The 10,812-nt window shown below is 47.2% G+C and overlaps 1 protein-coding gene across 1 annotated transcript; it reads left to right on the top strand.

The window, feature by feature from the left end:
• The first annotated feature begins 2,336 nt into the window (after positions 1–2,336).
• On the top strand, positions 2,337–6,077 carry LOC125760015 (uncharacterized). Its single transcript, XM_049419580.1, has 2 exons — positions 2,337–2,583; positions 5,004–6,077. The coding sequence occupies exons 1-2, from the start codon at positions 2,413–2,415 to the stop codon at positions 6,075–6,077; spliced, it is 1,245 nt and encodes a 414-aa protein (XP_049275537.1). The 5' UTR covers positions 2,337–2,412.
• Positions 6,078–10,812: the final 4,735 nt, after the last annotated feature.

The raw sequence follows: 10,812 nt of genomic DNA, 5'->3' as shown, positions 1-10,812 counted from the left end.
TGAACAAAGCGACCGCCTCAAAAAGCTCTTCACTGTCCCGCCGCGGGTGGTATACAGACGCCCGAAAAATGTGAGGGACTATGTAGTACACTCTAAAACAAAAAGAACAGGACAAGTTGGCTGTCATCCCTGCGGGAAAAGTAGATGTCAGGTGTGCAAGCACATGCAAACAACGACGATAGCTGAAAGTACGCATGGTAATTTTACACACACCATACATGGTGACCTTAACTGCGACTCCCCAAACGTTGTCTACCTGTTGGAGTGTGGAATCTGCGCTATACAATACGTTGGACAAACTGATACACCTTTTCGAATCAGATTCAACAACCACCGCTCGCATGTGAACACACTACCGAACCTTCCCCTTTCCAAACATGTTAAGTCAGAAGGTCACAGTTTCGATTCCATTAAAGTAACACTGCTCCAAGGAACTTTCCGCTCTCAGAGAGAACGTGAACAGCCCCCCCCCCCCCCCCCGTGAAGCATACTTAATACACAAATTCAACACCGTTGAACATGGAATAAATGAACATCCGGGTGCTCTTCCTGTTTTACGTGCCTTAAAGCACAAATAGTACTTTAAATGAAACTAACATCAACCCAACAAAATACGCAGCAAAGATGCATGTGTAAGCCAATGCCTTCGGTGATCGTACCTGCAGTGTTTTTCACCCTTTCATGTGTGCCGTCTTTTACCTTCCCCTGCTTTGTATTGTACAGCGCTTGGAAAGAGCAGCAATCGATCAATCTAGGTGGAAGCCCTCCCTCCCTCTTCCTTCTTGCCCCTACCTCTTTTTTTTTTTTTTTTCCTTCTGTAGATCCTTGACCGGAAGTCGCTAATGTCACTCAACGTGTTCGTTCTCGCTTTGGAAGCGGGCGTCGTTTATCAGACAAACGAGCAGGCTCGGCAACAAGTCAGATGGTATACAAGACCCCTTCGGCATGGCCCAAAAGTACAATACGCCGCGTCAACAGTGCTCATCGACGCCCACTTAACCCCCCCCCCCCTTTTTTTTTCCGGTCAGCCTGTTTGAATCGCACACCGGCTGTTTTTAACTCGAGCCGGCTCTTCGTCCGGCCTACGGGACAGAATAGAGCGACGAATTTAACGATGAGTAATAGCCGACGCACAAGTATAAGCTCTGTCGCGAAGCACTCCGCTGTCGGCGGTGGCGTCTTACTCCTCGCTCCTGATGGGCCCTAAGCAAACTTCTTCTCCCTCCCGCTCCTTCTCTCTCTCTGTCACCTCCTTTCCCTCTCATTTGATGTCCATATAAACACGGAAATATGCACGAACATTTCGTCTTGAGAAAGGTCAGGCTCTGACCGAAACGTCGACGTAATAAATGAAGTGTTCTTGAAGTGCCACCTCTCATACTTATATATATATATATATATATATATATATATATATATATATATATATATATATACGGGTGAATTCATGAGCATACAGCATAAAACAAACGCACCAGTATAGATATTATATATCTATACTAGTGAAAAACGTAGCACTTGAACTATTTTTGTATTTTTATTGCTAAGCTTTACTAAGAGCCAGCTCTTTGCACTTGTCACTGCAGCTTGGCACAGTATACCTTAGACCATGCAATGCATAAGGTTCGCGTGTGCTCGAAGGCCCCACTTACGCTTTTTAATGAGCGGGCTCGGGCCGGGCCCGGCCCGCAGCCTCAAGCGCGGGCCCGGCCCAGGACCGCGGCTTCAAGCCCGGGCCCGCACTTTCAAGCCCGAGCCCAGCCCGGGCCCGCCGGAAAACGCTTCGGACGGGCCTGCACGGGCCCCGGCTTTCGGGTCGGCCCGGGCCCATGCAGTGCTCTAGTTTCGGGTGTATGCGAACTGAGTGCATTCTATCGTACCACAAAGGAAACCTTCTTCAGAGGCTTTTATTCTCACAACTGAATATTTGAATTTGCATATCGTATCCATGTTCTCCTTGACTCCCAACACAATTGCTCAGCGATGCACGGTGGTGCGTGCGTCAACGAAGTGCAAGACGCGTTCATCAGTGCCACTTCATGGGACATCCGAGGCAAACGATAAGCAGGAATAACACTACCGCCGCGGATGATAAATGTGTCGCTTCTAGTAGCGTTGCAAGAACGCCCGACAAGTGAGCCTCGCGCAATGCGCGATAACAAAAATACGATCTTCTGTTATCTGTCCTGGTTGCTCTGACAGCCGAAGTGTATGAGACAAACGAATAGCGATAGGCCATATATATTCAGCCTCGCTCTTATGCGCGAGCAAAGCATTCGCGGCTGAATTCACACCACCATGCCGGATCTCAGAGTTCACTGCTTCCGCGACCACCCCGTCGCAGGCGTCAACTGGCGGCCGACTCGCTTTGTCGACGAGGTGCCCAGTGCACGTGTGTGTGGCCTCTGTCGCATGATTCCAATGAGGACTGTGCTGTTGCCATGCTCACACGTTCTATGCCAGTCGTGCCACGCAGCCAACTCCGAAGGATGCGGTGGGCGGTGTCCCTTGGATCAAAGACCGTTCGGTGAAGCGCAATGTGTCAACTATGATTGGCCTACCAGAACAGCGAACGCTGTGAAGGTGAGCGTATGGTTGCGGTCGTTCTTCAGGAAAACTCTTCAAATGCATTGCTTGCACTGCTGCATATATGCGTGCTTAACGCTGCGAGGCTGGTCATATTGCCTAGTCAAACTCATCTTCTGGTTAACGTTAAGATAAGCGCTTATTGTGAGGTGATAATTCTGCATATCTTACTACGTGACTTTGACATATAGTTCATCAGGACAACGAGCGTAAAGATTGTAGCGTTCAACGTATTAATACACTGCTTCATTGCGAAGTCAAAATGTTCCGGATCACTGGCTATTTCGGCGCACGATATTTCGCAGATCAGATACTACATGCACGGAAAACCAGAATAAACGTAGTTCACAACGATAAAAATTGCAGGACATTGGAAAAAAGTCACAGTTTCGCCGCAACGGCGAAGCAATGCTTACGATAGCAATAAATTGTAATGTAACGCGAAGAACGGAAAGCAGCTCGAAATTGCCAGCGCATCGCTCGAGCCCAAAGGACGCACGAAAAGAACGCACACAGGACGAGCGCGAACTAATGCGTCACAGCTCGACACTTGAAGCGCACTGCTCAAACATAAAGCAGGACGCACGAAACAAACGAACAGGTACACACAAGACGAGCGCGAACTAATTGTCACAGTTGTTACTTATTTCTGTTTGAACAGCGCGCTCCTTTCGCAAAGGCGGCCGCTGCAGCGAGCGAAGCGAAGCACCCCACCGGCCGCCCCTTCTTTCCTTGAGATAAGCGCACGAAAGCGACGACGCCCTGTAGAGCGAACAGCAAGGGCGTTCGCAGGGGCGGGGCGACGATCTTTAAAACGCGCAACACGCGCGCACGTCGCGCCATCTATGTGGCTACTAAGAAAGCATGCTGAAACATCGTGTATATAAATAGCTCGCCGTTAGCAGGCTGAGAGATGGTGCTGTCGTGGCCTAACGTCTAACGCGGCGGGCTGCAAAGCGAGAGGTCGCCCGCTCGATTCCGCGCGTCGGAAAGAATTTCTTAATTATTTTTCTTTGTGGCCTTTCTATATATATACATACTGATACATATACGGTGAATGACGGGGACGGACATTTTCCAGCCGAGACTGCCCATATAATTGCTATCGCAATAAAATTTCGTTGCTTCGAAGCAGATCCTAATTGAAACGCCTTTAAGTAAACGCCAATCTCACTGAAGCAATGTCCTAACTAACTATATAGGAAATATCTCGATAGCGACCAATGTGCCTTGCTAGCATGCGCGGGAGTAATTCCGTTCCTTCTTTTTCGGTACCCGCGCAACGGGTATTTTGCTTAAGCGATGACCAACCGCCACGCGCAAACCTTCTTGCTTCTGGCATTCAATATTCATTCAGGCTAGGGCCAGAGAACAAGTGTTCTGTATGCCAGATAATATGAACATAATAAGCTAATCAATCGGCTTATCCAGCTTCAAAAATCATAAGCTGTGTCAACACAGAGATATACATACACTCAAGCTAAAGAATGTCAGTTGTTCAGTGAGGAAAGATGACAGCAGAAACTTCTGCAGCGCCTTCGTCGCTTTCTGGTGTGAAGCTCGAAAGTTCTGGCATTCGAAAATCGAGTGCTATGAAAGCAGCTGGTCATTGAGGCATGTGAATGTTATCGAGAGCTCTCATAAGCTGTAGTTATAAAACAGAGGATGGAAGAGCGCAATTAGAACAATGACAATGAAGGAACGAAGGCCACGGGGCAACCGATCGCGCTGTTTCATCGGCTGATTTAATTATGAACTAAGTTAGCCGTCATGAAATTGTTACTAACGCAAACTGTAAATGATATAACCGAAAAATGAGTTTAGTGGAAAACTTTTTGAACCGTCATTCACTAATCTTTATGCATACTCCTAGCGCTTTAAAGTGCATGGGTTACATTTCCACCGAGGGTAAGTGAAGTTGCGAGAACTGTTGAAAAAGCGCGCAAGAAAACAAGCCGTATGAAACGTGAAGATTGGTGACCTTCCACTCCATCAGAGTAGTCGGTTGAAACAGTTTTGTAAGTGTGCACGCAACAAAGAATCGTGGGCAGGTCGGACGTTGTTCTCCAGTGAAACGTATTTGCTTAAATGTAAATAATGTGCACCAACCAGTTAATTGAACAGGCCCTGAAAGGAAAAAAAAAATTCTGGCTTTTCAATGACCTTCAAAAGAATACCGAGATCAAGGTTGTCATTCATCAAGTATCAACTGTTGTTTTCAAAGAGGGAGAGAGAGAGAGAAAGAAAGAGATCAAATTCTTAAGCCGCCAAAGTGTGTCGTCACATAAGATAGGCGCATACATGCTATTAAGTGCAAAACTATCAGCTGAGATATGTTCTTCACGTCCACCTATTAACAGATAACGGATGTCTTCTCAAGAAATCATGCTCGTTTGTTTCTTGTTCTTGCAACGTAGGTTCATTGCTGGAACGAAGCGCACGGTTGCAAATTTGAAGGAGCTGTGGACTTCATGCTGCGACACTACGAGAATGAGTGCACATTTCACACTGTGGAGTGCTTGCGATGCGGAGAGCAAGTCCAGCACAGGGCACTGTCAAAGCACTATGTGGCCGGGTGCGGTGCCGCTGTTTCCCTAGCATGCAAGAAGAACGCTTCGTCGAAATCTATAGCAATGACCCTTCAAAAGATGACGGCTGCTCTCCAAGAACTGAAGACGCTATTGAGGAACGACCACAAGCAGCTGCTGCTTGCGATTCAGTGTCCAATGAATGAAGTGATTGAACAGATCAGGAGCCAGGAATCCAGGTTCACTGTGTTCCCTCACAATGTCGCAGCACCTGCTGTAAGGACAGAGATGGATCAAGACGCCACACCGAGTCCCTCGAGCTCTTGCCAAGAGAGAACTTGTCGGCAGAATACGACTAAGGATGCCAGCACGTCGTCTGCATCATGTTCCAAGAAACCAGCGGTGCCTCAAAAGCCGGAACAATTTGCAGACGTTTCACAAGGTGTTCTGAATGCGATGCGCAATACTACCTCACATGATTACCCAAAGCATGCCATTACTTATCTCCTTGAAGGTGTTAAATGCGAGATAGAGCTAACAGGCACGTTGTCGACGGCACGAACATGGACGACAGTAAGTGAAATTGTGACGTACGGTGTGACGCTCGAAAACGTTCCCACGCATAAGAAATCGCACGAAAAAAACATTGCTTATGTGACGGTGTTACACACGAGCGACTCATATTTTACGGTTCAACTATACGTCTATGAATGCAAACTCGGAGTTCGAATTCAGTTTCATGGGAAGCATCATGCCTTAACCTTTCCGGCCCCTGTTTTCAAGCTCGATCTAAGCGGAACGTTTCCACCTGATTCCTATTGGCACGGAAGTGATTGCGAGTGCTATGCTACCGCTGAGGCAACTTCTCGGTGCACAGACTCGGAAATACAAACTGACGAGACAATGCAGATATGCGTACTAGACAAAAACGTCAAGTTTGGAATCATGGTCTCACCTGAATAACATGCAGAGGCACGACACTCGAGTACCTAGGGTTGCGCTTCGCCCTTCGTGTATGTCATGTTTGTGTCTTTTATTCCAATAACGCTGGCTGTAAGAGAGAACATGTCATAGCATCACATAAAGACGAAAAACTGCAATTCGTCATTCTTGATTGAATACATGCTGCACTGGTAAAATCATTTCCGTTTTAGGTGTGATTGTGACGACGAATTTAGTTCTGATTAAACTTTGGGGGCTGAATAAAACACGTGCTGTATAAATCCCAATAATGCTTTTTTCTTACACAACTTTTCGGTAGCATTTCTTCATATTTTACCGATGATTGTAATGTTTATTATATGTTTTCAGTATCGTTTGTTTGTGGCTATCTTATTGGAAGACCCGCTTGGGGTTTGTAAGAAAGTGGTATTTTGTAATGAAGCTTCATAAAAAGGTCCCAGAAGATGTGCTCGTAATCGTGTCACTCGGACCTCCGCTTGAGAGTTGAAGCCAGTTTTACTTTAGTGCACAATACAAACGTTGTATTCAAAAGCCGCAAACCAAAAGCAGTAAGAGCAGGTTGGGAGACAATTCACAACTGATATTGCTCGTATATGAAACAATCGAGAATATGTACTCTAATGATGTCACGCGAATCACCGTTCTGGCGCCACGAAGTGTTCCAAAAAGACAAGAAACGCCAAGAGAGAACGACGCACTCGTTTTTTCTATTTTCAGAGGATGTTTTGGGTCTGTTTTTGCCGGTTGTGCAAACACGGACCCAAGAGAGTAGTCAAGACACCACAATCGCCGCTGTAGCGAAGTCTTGGAACATAGTAATGGGTTGCTCTCTCCAGCGCCTTCTAGTGGGTCGTCCTCTTTGGCTTCTTCTGAAAGGGCGCCGAAAGGACGCCGCCGCTCGCGCTCGCGCTAACAACTAAAAATTATACAGCAGCGGAAAAGAAGGTAGGCACAAATACTTGTATGCGTATTCCCAGGCAAGAGGCAATACCTATCAATCAGGTGCGCGTGGTGGTCTACGTGACAAATAAGTGCTACTTATCTTGACTTCCCTTTTGTGTCCGTATTTGCACGTCGTGTCATTTCAACATGAATACCTACCAACTAGCTCAGCTATCTCTTATTCTACGTTTTAAATGCGAAGCATTTCTTAGCGAACCTCAAGCACTTTGGCCGTTTCTATCTACGTATCTATCTATCTATCTATCTATCTATCTATCTATCTATCTATCTAGCCGCCTACGTCCGGGCGCTCTCCAGGTCGTCTCCATAACTTGTAATATACCAAAATTGGCATAGCAGGGGATCAGTATATGACGAACACGATCCACTGGTCATGAAATGAATAACGCAAAATACCTTTCTCGTACGTCATGAAACCCTTTCTCTCAGTCACGTGTGGCACATACCCGCATACCAGAGTTCATGTTTTGTGGGTATGTGCCACAGGCGATACAGAGTCTCAACCAACACCGTAACCGCGAAAACACACACACTGACAGGCAAGGAAAATGATCATAATAATAATTGTTGGGGTTTTATGTCCCAAAACCACGATATCATTATGAGACACGCCGTAGAGAAGGGCTCCGGAAATTTTGACCTTCAGGTATTTTTAACGTGTACCGAGATCACACAGTACACTGGCATCTACCATTTTGCCTCCATCGAAATTCGACCACCGCGGCCGGGATTGAACCCGCGACCTTCGGGTCAGCAGTCGAGCGCCGTAACCGCTACACCACCGCGACGAACGCAAGGAAAGGGAGGAAGCTGAAGACAGAACAGCCCTGGAAGACGCTCAACTACCATCCACTCGTCCACGTGGTCCGAATCGTTGACCACGGATTACGCAAAAACCGGGATCAAAAACTTCCTAAATTAAATCTGCCGAGAGTACCAGGCCGCTCATCATTACCTGTGACTTCAACATTGATTTATCAAGACCCAACAACGCCTGCTCCTTATACTGCGTCAAAGACGGCTTGGATGTGGACAGGGAATCAAAAGGCCTCGCTGCCACGTCCAGGACAGGAGGCATCATAGATCATTTCATCGTAAGAGGCATCAAGGATTTCCACCAGCTGTACTATACCTCGCACTTCACTGCACTCAGACCCCTCGTAGCCGCGATCATGAACGGATCCTAATAACAAATCCGGTCCAGCTGCTGGGGCTCACTAATCACGGTGATGATGACCTTGTTCAAGAGCTGTCATGAACCCCTTCCACACATGCACACGGGTTTGTGCGTGCGTGCGTGCGTTCTCCGTCATAACGGACAAGTATAAGCATAACCGCAACAACTGCCCTGTGACTGTAACGTATGTGCAGTGCGCCTGCGCCTGCCACTCGGCAATGTATATTCTAGGGAAACTTTCCTGAACGAAGCTTAGTTGCGAGCAACGCCTGTCTTGCGCATCGGTGTTCCTTCTTTGTCTTGTTCGGATTCGCGCTATCCAGTACTGAATAATATAAGCACTACATATCAGCTTACCGCGTGTGGTGTTGGTAACACCCATGTTTCTGTTCGCATCGTTACGCAACTGTAAACAACTGGTTATATAATACATATGCAACTCTTCAACTTATGAGTGTGCGTATACCACTTCCACATTTCTCTATAGCGTCATTCCGTAACGTTTTGCTCAATGTGAAAAATTACGCCACAGTCATCACCGCGTGCATGCTTCGCATAACATCGATTCCCAAGGTACGTGGGATCTGCCGAATTTTTTCATTGCCATTACTTCCATATTTATTTATCGATTTACTCGAGTATAAATGAAAGAAGAAAGCATACTAACGCATCGATATATATATTACTTATCTGTTTTATTTATCTATGCACTGTGCACTAGGCCCAAGATTCCATGAATATGCTATCCACCGAGTTGGGTCATCGACCTGTAAGGCTGGAGGAAGCCGCAGCGTTGTGGTCAGGGAATACTCGTGAGACCTCTGGAGGAGAGAAGTATAGGGCAATTGAATTCCGGGAAGCTATTCTCGATATGTCCATCTGAACGAGATATCCATAATCTATTCGTCAGAGCGGATTCAGTTATTCGAAAAACCCTGAGCCGTGACGTCATCGCTCTTAAGCACGCCGACGCACCAAACCCGCCAGCACATTCCCAGCGTAAGAAGAAAGTGGACGAAATATACAGCAACCGCAACTTGTCAAGTCTAAACTTTCATATGAATGTGTCCCAGATGTTTGAGAAGTACGCACGGAGTGCGTACCGACCTTCGCAGGTGCGTTGGACAGGTGGCAGGATTGAACCTAATTCGATGGCTAACGCGATCAGAGCTCTTTCACTACTAAGAGGTGTGCTACCACAAGCGGATGTCTGGGGGCTGCGTTCGTTCCGCTGAAACGCATTCCGTCTCTCTCATTTTTGTCGAGAGTTGTGAAGGCTTCGTGACGTCAAAATGACATTGCGGAAGAGGAGGAGGAGGAATAAACGTTTATTGCACGAAACGGTATCGTGGTGCCAGTCCCGCGTCTACCCAAGGTGGGAGGTCTCATCCCAGGAGCTCTCTGGCCTTCGCTGCCTCCTTGGCCCTGGCGACGAGAGGTGGTTGTTGGTCCAGGTCCTGTGAGGCGAGTTTCGCTTGCCTAGTGCTTCGCATGAAACCGATTCCCACAACGCGTGGGATCTGCCGAATTTTTTTCTTTTTTGTCTTGTTTTTCATTGGTCGCGATAGCTATTACGAGCACCAGCGGCGGCGCACAACTACGCCCCCAAAATCGCCTGTTGTCATCTCATGACAGCTTTCGCTGTAAAGATAACTAGGGAGTTGTTTGGGGAGCGTCTTCAGTCCCCGACACCACTGGATTCGGCTGCCCGCCTGACCCTCCCAATAAAGCGTCCTCAGTCCCCAACACCACTGGATTCGGCTGCCCGCCTGACCCTCCCAATAAAGCGTCCTCAGTCCCCAACACCACTGGATTCGGCTGCCCGCCTGACCCTCCCAATAAAGCGTTCTATCCCTGAAGGTCGGATTTTGGTGGCAATGCATCCCACTATACATTAATGTGTACCTAGACTTTTATTAATTTCGTGCGAGATCTGTACTGTTGAGTAGAATATACGACTGATGCATCAGCGTTTCCACGCTACTGCGCACTGATGAAGTGTTGCAGCTCCCTGTGTGTGAATCACAATGGTTACCTGGAATAAGTCTAGTCGGTAATGGCGCCCAGTGTCTATTCTTTTACTATTGCAAGTTTTTGTGGCTACAAAAGCCTGCGAGCTAGAAAAATTAACTGAAAAAATTAAGCCAGCATCGCACTAGTGGCGCCAAGCCTCACGGAAGCGTGGAGCTGGGAGGCCTGCTTTGTTTGTCTTTAGTTTTCTTTTTCTCTCTTCCTCTCTTGTCTCTGTTTTTTCTGTGTATTTTTGACTGTTTATTTCTGTTTATTTCTCTTTCTTGCTCTTCGTATCCTTCTTTCTCCTTTTCACCTTTCTTTCTATTCCTCTCTTTCTCATTCTGTATATGCTATGCTTGACTCCCTTCCCTCTTCTTTTCCCTCCTCTTCACCCTCACAGCTCTCCTCCTCACATTCACTTCCCTTTCAAACCCCCTTGCTATACTCTACACGGCTATGCTATGCTCTGCTAGCGTGCCTGGATAGCCGAATGGTTAGGACGCTCGCCTTCGGATCGTGGGTACGCGGGTTCAGATCCCGCCTCGCTAAGAACCTTTTCCCCAAGAATATTTCTGTCTCCCT

This window comes from Rhipicephalus sanguineus, chromosome 10 (genome assembly GCF_013339695.2).
Source record: "Rhipicephalus sanguineus isolate Rsan-2018 chromosome 10, BIME_Rsan_1.4, whole genome shotgun sequence".
Lineage (NCBI taxonomy): Eukaryota > Metazoa > Arthropoda > Arachnida > Ixodida > Ixodidae > Rhipicephalus > Rhipicephalus sanguineus.
This window is presented reverse-complemented; position numbering and strand designations above follow the sequence as displayed.

Coding starts and splice junctions, on each gene's coding strand:
- LOC125760015 (XM_049419580.1), top strand. CDS start 2,413: ATGATTCCAATGAGGACTGTGCTGTTGCCATGCTCACACGTTCTATGC. Junction 2,584..5,003: donor GAACAGCGAACGCTGTGAAG/GTGAGCGTATGG, acceptor CTTGCAACGTAG/GTTCATTGCTGGAACGAAGC.